At 41.3% G+C, this 18,874-nt stretch overlaps 1 protein-coding gene across 2 annotated transcripts in view; it reads left to right on the top strand.

The window, feature by feature from the left end:
• The window catches only part of grk3 (G protein-coupled receptor kinase 3), a 74,544-nt gene that overhangs the window by 8,687 nt on the left and 46,983 nt on the right, over window positions 1–18,874 (top strand). For both annotated transcript variants that reach the window (XM_082538152.1, XM_082538153.1), the window contains exon 2: window positions 9,165–9,241. In XM_082538152.1, coding sequence (XP_082394278.1) covers window positions 9,165–9,241 — 77 coding nt within the window. The remainder of the gene's footprint in view (window positions 1–9,164; window positions 9,242–18,874) is intronic.

Genomic DNA, 18,874 nt, shown 5'->3' with positions numbered 1-18,874 from the left:
TGACAAAATTCAGTGATATAAACTTGGACTTTACTAACAGGGCTGTATCTGTGTCTCACCCACATGCTTCATGTGCATCCTCGATTACTGCATTTCCTCAAAAAGTGGTGAGACCATTGGATGTGCCTGTAGGTCATAGTGTTTCCAGCCCTTCCTCCTATCTACCACATACCTGGTAGAGTCTGTGACTGCAGGCTTGGGTTGTGTCACTGAACAACAAGCTAGAGGATAGTGATCAAATGTAGATTGCTAATCTAATATGCCTTTTAAAACTAGTTTGTTCCTTCATTTATACATTTATCTTTTGTTTAGTTCCTAGTTTTTAATTTCCTGTCTGCACCATTACATACAGCCAGTACTTGTTTGTGTGTACACGTGCACTATAGAGAGCATAAGAGCTGGACAGAGTGTTTGTGGCATCACACACTTTCTGAAGCTTCTTTCAGCTGCAGCCATTATGGTTCTTTGGAGCCAGAAGTGAGCTCATTAGGATCATGTTCGCAGCTGCATGCAGAAACTGAGTAGGAGATTTATAGACACACATCTTCTAATTAATGCAAGTGCAAAACTAATAAAATGGAGAAATGTGACCTGGCAATACTGTAGCACAACTTGTTGGATGGTCTGTACCAAACAGCAAGCATGACTTATCTCAGATGAGCCCTTAGAAACACTCAAACAGGCACCAACAGCACACACCATGAAGGGGTCTGCTTCAGTGACTCAGAAGCCCCATTTCCATTAGTACCATCTTGGATTGAATCGCCATGGTTCGCCACGGTTTTTAGGCTTTTCCATTAGGTCCTAGTACCTGGTACTAGGTATTAAAATAGTACCTGCTCGACCGGGGTTCCAAGCGATCCGAACGGGTACTAAAATGTGACGTCGTCAGACGTCAGTGGCGTTACTCAACGAGTCGTGAGAGCGTCTTGTTCACGAACAACCCAACTAATATTCTCCTCAGTTGTACTACAGTGCTGGGGATGTTCCTTTCTGCGGGAGTCAAAATGTTTTATACACAGAAGCCCAGGTATTGTCTATGTGTTGGAGTGTGATTGTGCGTATGTTGAATGTTTTCAGAGGAATGTTGAATGGAATGAATCATGACAAATGTGAAGGGCAAGTAAAAGAGACAGGCTTTTCTGTTTTTAAAAAAAAAAAAAAAGCAGAACTTGATTAAAAGTGCGTGCATGCATGGGAATGGGCAACCAGTAATGCATGCACAGCTGTAACAGTCGTGCATGTGTGAAGCTTCCTGCAGCATACTTGCAGAGGCCGGAAGGTTGCACTTAAATGTGGCACTTTGGAGATAGCATGGTGCTGCCACATTCTCAGCGGGCCACGCTGAGTCCTCTGGCAGTGAGGCGAGACTTTGACGGCAACACTGGCGGCAGCTGAGAAGAAAAGTGTGGGGGATGGCGACAGGATGACCTGCTGTTATGTTACAGAGATCAAGTTAATGCTGACCGAGTCTTAGCCAGAGCTGGCCTCACCAGTAACGGCCCTCAGCCAATCACATCTTCCAATTCCTGTCTCCAGCTAAAGTACAAAAAACAACTGCCTTCTCTCTATGAGACACAGAGTTCAGGGTGGTGTCTGTGCATGTGTGCAGACGTGAAATATTAAATATGAAGGGAAAAACACACTTATTTAACATTTTTATATTTTTGCAGTGGTGCATGCTGGTCATTGTTGTATAGTCAAACGATAGACCAGCACGTCATTCAGAATCCCGTCCCTCTGATCTTATTTATGTTGTTTTTCCCATGGTCTGTGCTGCTGGGAACATGCAGCAGGGAGCGGAGCAAAGACGGGCTCAGTTTTACACTGGACAGCAGTGTTAGTACATGTCACTGTTTTCCTTTTCAGTATAAAAAGACGTCAATATGCCGAAGCATCCTTGCTAACACAGTATGAGTCTAAATGAAAAGCTCATATTTGATAACACTGCATGAGCCCCACTGTTTCCCAGCTGAGCATTGTGGTTGTTACTGAGAAGAAATATTTTGTTAGCCTAATGTTAGTGTCATGCAGGCAGGTCGGAGTTGCATACATACTGTTTGTGGACCCAACCCAAACCCCAAAACATCTGCACTAATGCTGACATTTGGAGGATTCCTGCTGAGTCAATAAGGAATCAGACCTATAAGTGGAATCTTTAACAGTTTTCATATGAATAAAATCCATCCTGTGTGTCATTGTTGGTCTCTGGTGAGACTGCCTCTATGGTCAGTAGTCTGTGTTGTTCTTTGCAGCCCAGTTGAGCATGCTTTGCCACATGGACCAGTTCTCCACCTGCTGCTGTTTCAAAAATAGGGAGCATGTCTTTGATGTCTTTGTCACGCTTGAGTCATGATTAGGGCTGGGTCATTTCATACCGTTCACGGTAATACCGGTATAATGTTGGGCAACGATAAGAAAATGAAATATCGCGATAGAATACGGGTAAAATGCGCAGTGCCTTTGTTTTCATACGCACATGGCGGAAAAAGCATGGCGGCGACGGAGAATGAGAAGGGCGAAAGCGGATCGTTAAATGAAACAGATGAACCAGAATTGGTTTGTAAAAATTCTGCAACTTCAGTGTGGAACTGGTTTAGCTTTCGTCCGTCAGATACACAACAAAGTACTATTTTTGGTAGAGCATGCTAGCGGGCCGTCGTTATTACCGTGTTTTTTGGAAAATACGGCACACTTAAAATCAATCCTTTGATTTTTCTGATAATGGACAGTACCCCTTATAATCCTGTGTGCCTTATGTATGAATTCTGGTTGTGTTTACTGACCTTGAAATGATTTTATGTGGTACACGGCGCTAAAAATCTGTCAAATGTTTTAGCACGACTTTGCTAAGCTACGCACCTGCACTGCTTGATGGATTGTCGGAGCATTACGGCTATCGTAGGCAGGAGCCTCGCGGAGTGATATGTACTGTGCTTCAACATAATATTACCATATTGTGTGTGTGTATAACCTCTTTTTAAGTTTTGTGGATATTATACATGGTTATGCTGAAGATATGTCGGCCAATTTCCACTGGAAATGCTTTTTGGTTAAACTGTCAGCACGGAATTTGCATTTGCACTGTTAAATTTCTATACAACTTTAATGCACATAAAAAAAACAGCTGCTTGTTTAAGTGAAAATACATTGGGGGGTTTTTTGGGGGGGGGGGGGGGGGGTTTGCACTAATAAAGTTGTTGAGTTGTAAAGTATTTTGTCTAGTGTCAATTATATCGTCAGTTATGGCAAATTTTCAAATGTATATCGTGATAAATATTTTTGGTCACATCGCCCTGCTATAGTCATGATGACTTACGACCCCTCTGCCAGGCTCCTGCAGCCAGTGATTTTTTTTTTTTCACTGATAGATGCATCATTTCAACTGTGCTACCCAGTCGTTGCAGATCAGTTTTTTAATTTTGCAGTTTGTACTCTGCATTGAGATGTCATTAAAATCTGTTGTTGAGCCAAACAGTAAATTGTGCAAGAATCCCATAAGCTCTTAATCCTGAAAGTGCCATTGTTAATATTTTTGCTTTTCAGACAGCACTGAGATATTGCTATTTAATACAGCATTTAATGGACCATTTCTATCCAGTTATAAAGTAAAACCACTTTTTCCAGTGTGAATTAATCGAGAATGATTGCAGATCTGAAAATTGCTCAGGTTTTCTTATAAGTGGCTGTCTTTGCCCCCTCTGAATCCACTTGAGGCTGAGCAGCAGCCAGAAAAACAAGTTTTGGCAAAGTGAGTTTTCCTGTTAAAGACAGTAATTACATGTCTGCAGGCTCAAATGAGCTGAAACAAGTGTTCCTTCCACCTACTCAGGTCCTATTTGTATTGTCAGGTATAAACTAAGCTTTCTTGAGAAATATTGACAGAGCAAATAAAATGTTAGTTGTTGCTCTCCCACAGCGTGAGAACTATAGACATGGGCTGAAAATGTCTGAAGCAGGTTTGAGTTGGGTCAGAACCTTGGCACTGTGTAGTATGTTATCAGCACAGTTCAATTACATGCCCACACAGCCGGCTACAGAAATGCTAGTGACAAGCTGTTAATATGTTAAATATTTACACATGTGCATACTTCCTGGAGCCTGGAATCGTCACCAGCACAGTGTTGTTATAGCGTCAGAGTGCAGATTAACAGCTAATGAAAGCCGGCCGTTTGTGCCTCTTACACTGGCACTGACCCACCGCCAAACGGGGCCAAAGCAAATGCAGAGACATGATCCGACTTAACCTATTTCAGAATCCTTTCCTGTGTGTGACCTTTCAATGCAGAGCTGAAAGTCAGACCTCACACATGTTGGTTTTGTAACCCCTTTACCCACCTGCAACTTGTTACTGCGACTAGCATCACTTCTGCTTAGTACAGGCTGAGCTTCAATGTAATAGCAAGTGTGTACCAAACCTGTTTTTTCTGCAGTGAAATGCAGTCAGGGGGTGTAGCGAGGTAAAGAATCAGGTCACCTAACATTGGGAGGGTCTCTGCCTCCAGGGCGCTACTTTGTCGCTGCAGAAATCACCGTTGAGTGGCTTTGATGAAGGTCGCAGAGGAGGCAGCAGAAGATTTTGTTGAATTGTGTTGTAATGGTTGTGCTAGTGGGTGCTGAGATTGATGATGGTCAGGGTGAGTGGTGACAGCTTGCCAGTTAAGGTGATGTTTGTCTAATTTCCTCTTTGAGGTCTTAAGTTCTGAGATTCATAAGAAATGAAAGCTTCCTTACAGCAGGGGCATATTCAACCTGTAAACACGCCCGACACTTGCAACACGGATGCATCTCGATGCGTACGGGTGATCGATCAATCATCATCAGTGAGAAATCAGGTGATATTTCTGTCTGCTGTACTGACTTGGAAAAAAAGAAATTGGAGTGTAATGTAGACACTTGTTTATCTCGCCTCTAATTCCAAAAAAGTTGTGTGAGGTGAGGTCGTGGCGACACACTGACACAAGACTGGAGGAGATGTGTGTTTAAGCTGATATCAGTTGTCTTCTGTCAGCTGCATCCATCATTGTTATAGGTCATCTAAAAACCTAAAAGTGTCTCGGGTTTTTAGTATCTCTGCTTTGTGGCTCATTGGTTGATCCTCAGTACCTGGATGTACTGGTCCCACCGGCTGGTTATCATGCTTAAAGATGGAGAAATAGGATGTATTATTATTCCGATACCTGCCCAGTGCAATGCTAGACTTTTGAACACCACCTCTTGCAGCCACGGTCCTCCTCAGAAATGTGTGGGGACTGTTGAGACTGTGGACAAAGCAGATAAAGACGCACAATAAGTGAAGGTAGTGCCTACAAGCGTTAATGCTACATTCATACCCTTCTGACACCATGCCACTCACAGATTGTCAGTGTCATGGGGATGCCTGTAAATAATACTGCTTTATTTCTGTCTTTTTGCCCACAGTCACTGTCAGTCACACTGCATTTCTACACTGGGAGGCTTTGTTTTCTGATCTGCTCCGGTCATCTGCTCCCGTGAGCTAATGCTGCTGCTGTTATTGGAGGCTGCACTGGTATAAAACAATGAAAGCTGTTCACATCGATGTCTATGCATCTGTGACACCATCATGACAGTGTTGTGAGACTGTGCTTCTGAGGGTTTATCTTTCCGCCACAAACGTGTGTTTGCTCAGTGTTGTATGTGTCACTGCAGTTGGTGATCTTTCAAATCTTGAGCAGTCAAGATTATGTGCTTGGTTTCTTCCAACATGCTCTTCATTTGATTTTAATACACTATGTTTCATTAGCAAACTCAATGCTAACCTCACTAACTAGATACAGTGTAGCAGTCTCCTCCCCCCTCCCCCCCACTCCACCCCACACACATGTGTTTATTGTCCAATAATTCATGACTTGTACAGTAAATATTACCAGCTGCTTTTATGTGGTGCAGTTTAGCGCGAATAATCCAGAGTCAGCTGCTAATGATTCAGTGGGGCACACAAACCTCTAAAAGAGGAAGTGTCTACTTCCTAGGTTCTTGTTCCTGTTGCTGTGGCTGCAGTTGATGTTCATTCCCACTTTCCCATGAAAATCAGCCCAAACAAGCCCAGGATGCAGAGCACTGGGCTGCTGGCTAATTTTACCATCTCAGCTCTGGCCGTTACAGCATGTTTCTCACATAATGTCATGCTCACGTTGCCTGAGAGTTGTCCACCATATTGGGTGTGATGCAACGTTGAACAAAATTTGTGTATACCTTGGTCTTGTTGTTGGTGTCTGACTTACTGTGGCCTGTTAGTGTTTCCACTCTCTGGTCCAGATAGGTTCTGTTTTTGTATTTTCAGAGTAATCCTCCATGGGGAGAAACTGCTACTGTGCTGGTTTATTCAGGGTTCAGCCTGCTGTAGTTTTTGCCTTTTTAAGTTGCTCTACCACATAACTAGATAAAGTTGTGTGGGAATAAGACCTGGGAAGTCTGTATGCAGTGAGTATTTCCTTTTCAGTCACCTTTCTCACTCAACATGTGTTAATAGACCTCTGCTGAATCACACTTGTTATTAATTTCTGGCTCTATTCCACAGCATGTCCTTCATCCTGTTTTCTTTCTCTGGTCGCAGCAGATGGCCCCGCCCCTCCCTGAGCCTGGTTCTGCTGGACGTTTCTTCCCGTTAAAAGGGAGATTTTATTTCCCACTGTCGCCGAAGTGCTTGCTCATAGGGGGTCATATGATTGTTGGGTTTTTTTCTCTGAATGTATTATTGTAAGGTCTACCTTACAATATAAAGCGCCTTGAGGCGACTGTTGTTGTGATTTGGTGCTATATAAATATAATTGAATTGTAGCTTGTAGGGCTGGGCCATATTATACCGTTCACGGTAATACCGGTATAATGTTAGGCAACGATAGGAAAATGAAATATCGCGATAGAATGGGAGTAAAACGCGCATGCGCAGTGCCTTTGTTTTCATACGCACAAGGCCGATTGTTGAGTGAAACAGATGAACCAGAATTGATTTGTAAAAATGGTGCAACTTCAGTGATGTGGAACTGGTTTGGTGTTTGTCCGTCAGATACACAACAAAGCACATTTTTTTGCAGAACATGCAAGCGGCCGTTGTTATTGTCATATTTGTCGGACTAAGATGCTCTTAAATCTGGAAGTAATCTGGGTCCTAAACTCCGTATGCTTCAGGTCAAACGAACACTGCAGCATCACTGAGAGTTAAAAACTGTCTCAATTCTTTCATCTTTAATAAAACGATCAGCATTGCTGCTTTACCAGGTGTAACTATAAAGTTTAACTTCCAGGCATCCATGAAAACAAAAGTTATTACATTTAACGGAGTTAGAAGTTAGCAGGAAGCTAGCGGAAGTTAGCTCGCTAGTTTTGCTAGTTACCTAAGCATGAGCATGTTCTGACTGAGAGATTTCTGAAAAAAATCAAACGTACAGCTCTGCTATCACTTCCGACATAAATGAAGACAGGAAACTAAACAGCAGTGACGTTTGTAGGGTTACTGAAGTTGGGCTAGCTGGTATATAATGATGTGCTACGTGATCGCTAGCGACACAGCTATGTTAGCATAACATAAACAGTGAAGCTGGAGGACGAACACTAACACTTTTCCACTTATAAAAGTTAACGTTAAAGTTCCTGATAGTTAGAGACAAATGCAATCGCATGGCAGGATGCTGTAAACGGACCAAACTTCAGTCAGGAGAACAACTGAGATAATCCATCCACAATACGAGGTTAGTCATTAATATACTGCAACAACATGGGAATAGGGCAGCTGCCAGAGAATTCAACATTAATGAATCAATGGTACAGAAGTGGAGGAAGCAAGAAGAATGAGTTTAATAAAGTTTGATTTATCTGACTGCTTTGTTTCGTTTAATGTGCCTTATAATCCCGTGCACCTTATGGTCCGAAAAATGCGTACTGCACACTGCAGTTTAATGTTGCAAAGCACCTCTTTTTAACTTCAGTGGATATTATACATGGTTATGCTCAGGATATGTCAGCCCATTTCTACTGGAAATGCCTTTTGGTTAAACTTTCAGCAAGGAATTTGCATTTGCACTGTTACATTTTTATAAAGCTTTAATGTACATAAAAACCAGCTTCTTGTTTAAGTGAAAATAAATGGAAGGTTGTCTTTTTGCGCTAGTAATGTTGTGGAGTTGTATTTTGTCTCGCATCAATTATATCGTCGGTTATATCGTTATCGCAAATTTTCAAATATATATCGTGATAAATATTTTTTGCCATATCGCCCTGCTCTAGTAGCTTGCATAGCACCCCTTTTTTCAGTTGGGCATGAAGTCGTTTAGTTGTAGTCGTAGCTTGGGTGTGTGTGTGGCTGTCTTATGGCATGTATGCTGTAATTCATGCAAATGTTTGATGGAAGTGCCTTTGTAGCCAGTGGACAGTGCTTTGGTTGATGCTGGGTGTGTGCACTGGAAGTTTAATTTGTTGTTTTCATTTGTAGACAGAAACGACGGATGTTAATCGACTTATCGTTTTAGCGCATCATTTCCTTTTTACACATGAAAAAAATGTAAAGCCTGCGTTTTTTTTTAGTTTGTTTTTTTTTACATATTCTAATGTGTTTTAGTTAACTCTTGAATATGAATCATTCACATGCTTAGAAATAGACTGAAAATACCATTTCAATAGGAGAGTGCTCAGTATTTTACACTGATACATTGTTGAAACGCTAACTATTGTGGTGTGTCCCATTAATGAGTTATGCACTGTAATGCATTGAGAAATGATGCACAAGTCTGATAAGGTCGCTGCTATTGTATCATCATCTTGGCCACTGCGGTTAAGGGTTCACCTCGCACATGCTCAGTGTGCATGCAGAGGTGTTTGTAGGTGAAGCCTTCCTCTGCTGTTGTTGTGTATGAAGTGAGCTGGTGAAGTGTTAATGGGCCTATGGAGGGGGCGCTAATTGATTCTTTCTCCCTGCTCTCATTTTCATTAACACCTGCTCCCAGGGTAGCGTGTATCTCTCTAGGTTCTGCTGTAGCCTCCCTTGTGTCCTTGTCCCTTTCCTGCTGTGTGGGGACGGGAGAGTTCCAAACCTGGGACGGATCTCTGACTGGAGGCTGTTCTGCTGTTGCATGTAGCTTAGTGAGCTGCTAACTGTGCTGCATATTAATCTGCTTCTTCCTCTCCCCACCACCTTGTGTTCACAGCATTCGCAGTGTGATGCAGAAGTACCTGGAGGAGAGAGATGAACTGACATTTGACAAAATTTTCAATCAGAAAATTGGTAAGTCTCAACCTTTTCATTCTGCTAAAGCGTAAAAGAAATGCATACCGTAGGTTACCAGGATTCAGCAGCATTTCTCTACAGAGGAAGAGATGGCTCCTGTAGCAGGAAGTTCTGCTTTTTCACATCTCACATTACAGTATTATTACTCCAAAAATCTCCCTCAGTGCAGAAAACCAACAAAGAAACTATTGGAGAAGTGGATGAATGTATAGCAGAACATATTGTGATGTGTATTCATTTAGGATGCATTGTTGGAAAGTTTTATTTATTTATTTATTTTTTGTTGTAATGATGATTCATTCATTCATTTTTGAAGTCAAACTGAGAACATAAACGCCATTGGTCTCCAGTGGCTGAAGCTTCTAATGGAGTTGCTTTTGCTTTTGGTTTCATTGAACTTGTTGGGACATGATGTGTGAACAGGCTGTTAATGGTAGCTAACACTTTACTTATGGTACAGTGTGTTTAAGCATTAGCATTTACCCCATATGGGCCCTGTGACCAGTTACTTAGGCATGCTTTACACTTTCTGCTTTGCGGTTTCATTTAGCTTCCACCCACAGATTTACTAACAGATTACACACTGCCGTTTTTCCTATTGAAGGTGTTTTTCAGTTATTCTAAAGCTTTGCTACCGTGGTCCAACACTGTTTGATTGGTTTGTCACTCCACCACTTGTAATGTCCCAGTAAAATAGAACGGTTAGTTGTGTTTGCCGTTAATTATAAACAAAAATGAATAAATCACTCCACTGTTATTGTCAGCATTTAATTTGAGTGAAGTAAGAGATACTGGATTTAACTCTAGCTCTGTGAGTAAATGTGTAACAGGCTTCACTATTTGTCTTACTGAAAGGCTTTTGGTAACTGCAGAACTACAGTAACCACTCCTTGTGTTCACAGCAAAGCTAGTTGGTGTTGCCTCAACTGTCTCAGTTTATCTACCAAGCCAAATCTGTCTGAGTGCTGTCTGTCAGACTGTTTGCATTGTAATGCCCCTTTTCCAGGTGAAAACTACAGGTCAAGCGAGATTCTATCTAAAGTCACTGCTCCAAAAGCCAGTGAAGGGTTCCTGTGCACTGTTTACATGATCTAAGGAGACTTTCTCCATAAAGGAACAAATAACACTGAGCTGTTAAGGACAAAAATTGATATTTTTTGGCAGGAAAGGCAGCTTCAACATAGGCATGACTGTCACATACAATACTTCACTAAGCGTGTTGACAGCATTGTTTTTCAAATATGTTAAGAAAAATAAAGAACAACAGAAAACCCCCACCTAACACAACTTCAGACCAAAAGAAATGCAGGCACCACTGTCAGCGCTTTTCCCCCCTTCTATTGCATATTTGCATACAAACTAGAGATGGCACGATACCATTTTATGACTGATACCGATATCATAAATGTGGATATCTGCCGATACTGATATGAATCCGATATAGTGTTTTTTTTAATCAATAAAACTGTTTTTTTAATATATTGCTGCATTTTCTATAAGTTCATACTCAAGTTTAAATAAACAACAACACTAAAGCTATTCTGTTATACCTGTATGTGTAAATACACTGCATCCAAAATATTTCATAGTTCAGCGACACTGATCAATCTAATGAACTTAAACCTACTCAATCCTTCCTATTCTGGTATTTTAAAGAGTACTTAGCAGAAATAGTAAGCAACCTAACTAATAGGGTTGCAAACTCCCAGCAAAAAAAAGGAACCACCCCCCACCCTCCACCTCATGATGCTTAATCAACGTAATCAACTTTAATTTGATGCAGTGTGGAAAAAAAATGCACAGAAATCAATTATTTTTCAAGAATAATTAAATAGATTCAACATCTTTCTTCAACAGAATTGCAGACTGCACAGATGGTACCTTCCCAAAGGAAAAAGTACTATAGCTTACTAGGGTATATTAGACTTAACAGTTACTATATACAATCATGGACTTCTATACATTTTACATAAGATTAAAACTTTGGGTGTAAGATTCAGATAATTATTTATTAAAAGCTAGATATTTTAAATGAGAATAAGAAAGAAAAGTATGTCTTTGTGCCCCCTTTTCCCTGTTCATGCCCTATCGGCCCCCCTGGCTAAACTTTGCTAGATCCGCCCCTGCACAGTTAGCAGCCGTCAGCTGCATAGAAAAGGATCCTGCTCTAGAAAGTAAATAAATTCTAACAACAGCTTATCAAGCTTAAACGTGCTGCTGTTGTTCAGCCGCTGGTTTCCTCTTTCTGGCGCGAAGTGGGCCAAAAACAGACAAGAGAGACGGACTCGACAGAAAAGCCGATCAGCTGATCATTAATCAGTTTCACGATTGAAGTAGCAGCTTAATGTGGGAATGCTTTACAAACATTCAGAGATGAACTTACACACTTTCTTTACTTCTCTCTGGGATAATCGGAGCTGAAATGCTGGTTTGAGGCTACAAATACACACAGCCGCTCTATCACGTGGGCACACTGCTCCGACGTGCTACGGTTATGAGCCGAGTTACGCTGTGTTGCAAGTTCTGTGAGGTGCTTTTTGGATATTTAATGGATCGGATTACATTTTTTATTTCTCTCCGATATCCGATCCAGTAATGTACGTCAGTATCGGACCGATTACGTAATATCGGATTGGTCCATCTCTAATACAAACATTTCCTCGCTTTTAAAGCTCAAAGCAAATGCTGTCATGAAAAATGAATTTGCTGGTAAATATTATCCTCTACTTGTTAGCACATAGCTCAAAGCCCCTCTTTGCTTAACTACACTCTGAGAGAGCTGGAAGCATTTTATCTGGCAGAAGGCTGCTCATCTGTATCAGACACTCTTAAACAGAAATCATCGCCTGTAGCAGATTAAGCTGTCGCTTATTAACATTAATGGGATAAATGACTTGATATAACTGGATGGTTAATGCGGAATGTTTTTGTGTTCAGCCATGTTATGTAGCATCAATCAGTAAAATCCCTCTTCCTGACTCTGTGTTTTAGGCTTCATTTTTTTCCTCACAACCTGACACTCAAAAGTGATGGGAGAATAAATACGATCTCATAACTGTTGACCACTTTTTGCCCCAGTGTTGTTCAAAATAAACCACCTAATAATATTCCTGATGCAGTAATGCTTAAATTTTTCAGTCCTCCTTTGCCGCAGAAGCAATTTGTAATACAAGGCTTCTCGCACTTGGGTCTAAATCAGGATTGTGTTCAGCCTCAGTGTGGCACTACTCTTTTTCTGTGCTAGTTGTGCAGATGCTTACTGTCACTTCTCTGTATGGAGTTATTCATTGTAAGGCAGCTTTGTTTGTGTTTAGAGCAATGACTCAAGGTAGAGTGTCACATTTCCTGTTTCCTCCTGCCCTCCAGTTGGTAGCAGCGTCGCTGTGCTGGCTCCTCCGAGTGTTTCCATTCTGAGCACACGGGCTGTGTGCCAGTATTTGTGGCGTACCAGGGGACCACAGCTGCCCTCCAGGCTTCTAGTAGCTTTACTTACTTTTCTCTGATCTGTGCCCTCTTTGGGAATAGACTGCGTTAATTTTCTCTGCCTCCTTCTCCTTGTCTTCAGGTCTCTTCTCTGTCAAATTTGTTGCTGTCCTTATTGCAGTCTCTCTTATTTTCTCTTTGCCACCTCATACTATCACTCAGGCTCTTGCACATTGTGTGGGTGTGCACATGCTTTATTGGTACCTTTGTGAAACTTAACACTCTTGCAGTAATTTAATAATCCTTATTTTGGCCAGTGTGTTAATTGTCTTCAGTAAGTTGGACACTGCTGGAAAAACAGTGGGAAACATGTCTACACACTTGGTGGATGCAGCCACCACGACCACTGGTGACCCAGTGCTTAGTGGAGTCCTGTTTTTAAGGCTCAAGATGAGTGTAGGGATGTGGTTAGTGTTTTGAAACCAGACACGATAAGCAAAGAGCATGCACTGTCTGGCTGACACACGGCATGCACTGAGGCTAGCAACATGTCAATCACGTGGTAAAACAAACCCTGCTTTATCCTCACTCTGAACTCAAGTGGCATCCCTAATGTGCGCTGTTAGACATCTAGTTTATAGAAATAAAATCCATGTGCTCATATTAAGCAAACGTGGAATTTCACTATTATACCTACAACAAACAACCTGCCTGAAGATCTTTGTGATGGGTGCTTTTTGGAGCTTGCATTAAACATCAGCACCTGTGGGCAGAACTGGCATGAATGCCAAAAACACACAGTTTACCAAATAGGTCTAATGAGATTGTTTAGTTGAACTAACTATGAAAATTCACACTAACATAAAAATCCCTTTAAAATTTTTCAGTCAGATAAAATCATATAATATCACAAGCCTAATTTCCTATTTGATGAGTATAATTCATTGTATTTTAGTATGTTAGACGCAGTGACCACAGTTACACGTCTAAGCTTGCTGAACAGGTGATTTAATTAAGGACTCTCATGGACTTCTTACTCTCAGCACTTATTGTGATTGTGATCACAGTAAGTGCTGCTGTCGACTGTGAAAAATCATTTTTTCCTCTCCACTGTTTTCATTGTCTTGGTCATAATGCTGGCGCTTCAGATCCTGGCATGTTTGTCAGAAAAGGTGCTCTGACTCCATCATAAGCTACAATACTGAGTACTTGATATTCACGGACATGCTGTTAAATAAGTTTTATAGTCCTCGCACATCTATTTGTAGTTGCAAGTGTGAGTGAAATGTTTGCACGAGGGGGGGTGGGGGGTGGCTGGGACAGTGGTAATGTCAAAAAAATCAAAACGCATGAGAAAACACACTAGGCATTAGTGAAAAGAGTGAGCGCGTATGTGTCAGTGAACAGAAACTCTTGAGTTCTTGAGAGGACTGTTATGATGAAACACTTGCAGGCGTATGCAGCCTGCTTTACCTGACGTGACCGGCCTGGCCTGCACTGTATCATTTCAATCACTGGAACCAGGATTATATTTTTTAAAAACACAGCAAAGTCTCATCGGAGTGAAGCCGCTGCAGATACCTTCTGGTGTCATCTGTGGTGGCGTTGAAATCTCAGTTTTTATTTTAGTGCCTTTGGTCATTATCAGTGACGGGAAAACACAACAGAGTCAAGTTTTAATTTTATCTACGTGCGTCAAATCATTCTCACAGGATGTTGCAGAAGAATCTCTTTGGTCCTTCATTTCTCCTTTCTGCTTAGCTCGCTCGGTCCTCTCGCATGTGGAAGTACTGCCTCTCAAACAGCACTGCATTAGCCAGGCCAGCTTAGGGAAATAGTTGCAAGGCGTGAAGCTTGATGTCAGTTGTGTGCTCTACACATTTGAATGGCAAATGTGTAAGTTTGCATGTTTCACTAACAAGATAGCTGTCCACAGACTCCAACTGAGCATCACGTGGCTATGGAGGTGTCAGCGTAGCAGTTTCAGCAACTCGTATAATATACAGAAAACCCAGAGCTGCCGCGTTACTATCTAAAAAGTGCAGCAGATAAAATTCTCCCTTTTATGTGTGTTAACTGCTTCTCTGAGGAATGCACTTGTAAAAACAGTGACTGTAACCGGCACGAGTCCTTAGTTTTAACACAGATTTCACTTTACGGACTTTTCATTTGCATACCGTCAAAGTAAGGTCTTCCCACAGAGACTTGCACATACTTTAGTTATCAGCCTGCTTCAGATAAATCTCTGCAGCCGTGATTTTAGATCACACTAAACTGTGAGCACAGCAGAAATGTTCTATGACGAAAGTCCAGTTTGTCCTCACTTGATTCTTAGGAAAATGATGCCTTGTTCCACGTCCAGAGTGAGAAATGGCTTTAAATTTGTTGTGATATCCTGACACAGAGCTATCAGGCACAACCAGTTTGGTGTATTTCACTTTCGTTTGAGGTGTGTTCAGGGATTCAGCTCACATGGGTGCCAGGTATTTTTTGGATTCATTTTGGGTTTTGTCACATGTCAGTCCTGCTGCCTCCCACGCTTTTGGCATCAGAAAAGGAAGTGGATTTTTAATCAGCAATTGTAGCATTGCAGTATTCGGTTGGATTTTAGCACCCTCAACAGCCCTTGTCCTTGGGCTCAATAAGCCCTGTTGACTGTCATGACAACCAAGGTCGGGAAGAAAGCACTTCAGTGTTGCTGGAATTCTTTTACTTCACGATGAAGAAACCGTATCAGCTAGTTTGTTTTGTGGTTCAGACTTTTCTCTGCAAGAAAATTTAATACTGACAAGTGAGAGGACTTGAGGTCTGTGCTTTACATGGATCAAACTAGTGTAAGGTTACTGTGAGTGTCATTTGCTGTCTTCATAGTCCATGACTTCTGAGCCCTGAGGGGGTAAGACTCTGTGGCTTTTTTAAGGCTGTGTCAAAAAGCTGAAAAAAAGGGTGTTGAGAAGGTCTACCTGGCTTTGCATCAGCTGGAGAGCGCGGCTTTGGTGACTCCTCCCTGCGATGTCCCTGGGCCAGACACAGTCAGGGTCAGGCAGGATGGACCCTTATGTAATGGACATGATGTCCTCTCTAAATATAGCAGGCATATTGCTCACTACTTCATCTTGAATATGTTTTTAAAGGCATATATTTGGTTTTCTACATGGTCTGAAGTAGGGCTGGGCCATATTATACCGTTCACGGTAATACCGGTATAATGTTAGGCAACGATAGGAAAATGAAATATCACGATAGAATATGAGTAAAACGCGCATGCGCAGTTCCTTTGTTTTCATACGCACATGGCCGATTGTTGAGTGAAACAGATGAACCAGAATTGGTTTGTAAAAATGGTGCAACTTCAGTGATGTGGAACTGGTTTGGTGTTTGTCCGTCAGATACACGACAAAGCACATTTTTTTGCAGAACATGCAAGCGGCCGTCGTTATTGTCGTATTTGTCGGACTAAGATGCTCTTAAATCTGGGAGTAATCTGGGTCCTAAACTCCGTATGCTTCAGGTCAAACAACACTGCAGCATCACTGAGAGTTAAAAACTGTCTCAATTCTTTCATCTTTAATAAAACGATCAGCATTGCTGCTTAACCAGGTGAAACTATGAAGTTTAACTTCCAGGCATCCATGAAAACAAAATGTATTACATTTAACGGAGTTAGAAGTTAGCAGGAAGCTAGCGGAAGTTAGCTCGCTAGTTTCGCTAGTTACCTAAGCATGATATAGCATATTCTGACAGAGATGTCTGGAAAAATTCAAACGTACAGCTCTGCTATCACGTCCAACATAAATGAAGACAGGAAACTAAACAGCAGTGACGTTTGTAGGGTTACTGAAGTTGGGCTAGCTGGTATATAATGATGTGCTACCTGATCGCTAGCGACACAGCTATGTTAGCATAACATAAACAGTGAAGCTGGAGGACGAACACTAACACTTTTCCACTTATAAAAGTTAACGTTAAAGTTCCTGATAGTTAGAGACAAATGCAATCGCATGGCAGGATGCTGTAAACGGACCAAACTTCAGTCAGGAGAACAACTGAGATAATCCATCCACAATACGAGGTTAGTCATTAATATACTGCAACAACATGGGAATAGAGCAGAATTCATTCATTAATAGATCAATGGTACAGAAATGGAGGAAGCAAGAAGAATGAGTTTAATAAAGTTTGATTTATCTGACTGCTTTGTTTCGCTTAATGTGCCTTATAATCCCGTGCACCTTATAGTCCGAAAAATACGTACTGCACACTGCAGTTTAATGTTGCAAAGCACCTCTTTTTAACTTCAGTGGATATTATACATGGTTATGCTCAGGATATGTCAGCACATTTCTACTGGAAATGCCTTTTGGTTAAACTTTCAGCAAGGAATTTGCATTTGCACTGTTACATTTTTATAAAGCTTTTAATGTACATAAAAACCAGCTTCTTGTTTAAGTGAAAATAAATGGAAGGTTGTCTTTTTGCGCCAGTAATGTTGTGGAGTTGTATTTTGTCTCGCATCAATTATATCGTCAGTTATATCGTTATCGCAAATTTTCAAATATATATCGTGATAAATATTTTTTGCCATATCGCCCTGCTCTAGTCTGAAGCATGGGATGAGAATAGTACTAGATATTTATATTTAGTACAGTTGTTAGTGCTTATGGTACTTAATAGCCTCTTTTCCGTTAGTACCTATTCGAATCATTTGTTTTCCATTACAGTCGAGTACCACCCAATGTCATTGGGTCATTGTTATAGCAATGCGTCTGGTGACGAAATTGGGTGAATGTCGAGGCAACGATATACCTGCTGCTTGGGTCTGTGGCTTTTTGTCAGGCTTGGGAACTACAGCGTTGCATTTCCCTCATTGCTGGTGTTCTGAAAAACCGTCCTACTTTGGCAAATCGTCCTATCGGACGGTTACTTCTGAGTAATCCTACCCCTAGCCCTAACCACAGCCCTAACCATAACCATACGAAATATTCACAATGGATAAATTTGGGTTTCGTGTTGTGCGCATGCGCAGAAATAATGGGTAGGGATGGTTTGTGAGGTAGGATGGATTCCCAGAACACCGGGTTTCAAAAATGGTGGATTTGATTTTCGTGAACGAGACGTTCCAGTCAATCGGTGGCATGCAGTCTGTCAATGTCACATTTTAGTACCTGCTTGGATTGCTTGGAACCCCGGCCAAGTAGGTACTATTTTAGTACCTGGTACCAGGACCAGGTTCTATGACCTAATGGAGAACCCTGAAAACCGTAGCAAACCAAGGCGAGTTAATGCGAGTAGGAACCAAGTAGGAGCTTATGTTCTGACTAAGGAAAGTTTCATCTGATGATGCCTGTGACAGTGGCTTTTTGGTATGGAAAAAACAAACAAACTGCTTAACACTTTAGTTTTCTAAAGTAACTGCAGCTTTTCCTCAGTGTAGCCGCTAGGGTAGGGCAATATGGTCAAAAATATTTATCACGATATATTTGAAAATTTGCCATAATGATATAACTGATGATATAATTGACGTGAGACAAAATACTTTACAACTTTTTATTAGTGCAAAAAAACCCCCCATCAATGTATTTTCACTTAAACAAGCAGGTGTTTTTTTTTTTTGTTGTTGTTTTTTTTAACTTGCTGACAGTTTAACCAAAAGGCATTTCCAGTGGAAATTGACTGACATATCCTCAGCATAACCATGTATAATATAAACAAAACTTTAAAAAAAGGTTATACACACACAATACGGTAATATTATGTTGAAGCACAGTACGTATCACTCTGCGAGGCTCCTGCTTACGATAGCCGTAATGCTCAGACAATCCATCAAGCGACTTTGGTAAGCTTCGTAACTTACCAAAGTCGTACTAAAACATTTTTTGACAGATTTTTGAGCACCGTGTACCACGGTGCTTGCATGCTCCACCATAAATTGTGCTTTGGTGTGTATCTGATGGACGAAAGCCAAACCAGTTCCACACCACTAAATTTGCACCATTTTTACAAACCAATTCGGGTTCATCTGTTTCATTCAACAATCCGCTTTTGCCCTTCTCATTCTCCGTCACCGCCATGCTTTTTCCACCATGTGCGTATGAAAACAAAGGCACTGGACATGCAAGTTTAACCCATATTCTATCGTGATATTTCATTTTCTAATTATTGCCTAACATTATACCGGTATTACTGTGAACAGTATGATATGGACCA

The sequence above is a fragment of the Aulonocara stuartgranti genome (genome assembly GCF_965226115.1).
Source record: "Aulonocara stuartgranti genome assembly, chromosome: 7".
Lineage (NCBI taxonomy): Eukaryota > Metazoa > Chordata > Actinopteri > Cichliformes > Cichlidae > Aulonocara > Aulonocara stuartgranti.
This window is presented reverse-complemented; position numbering and strand designations above follow the sequence as displayed.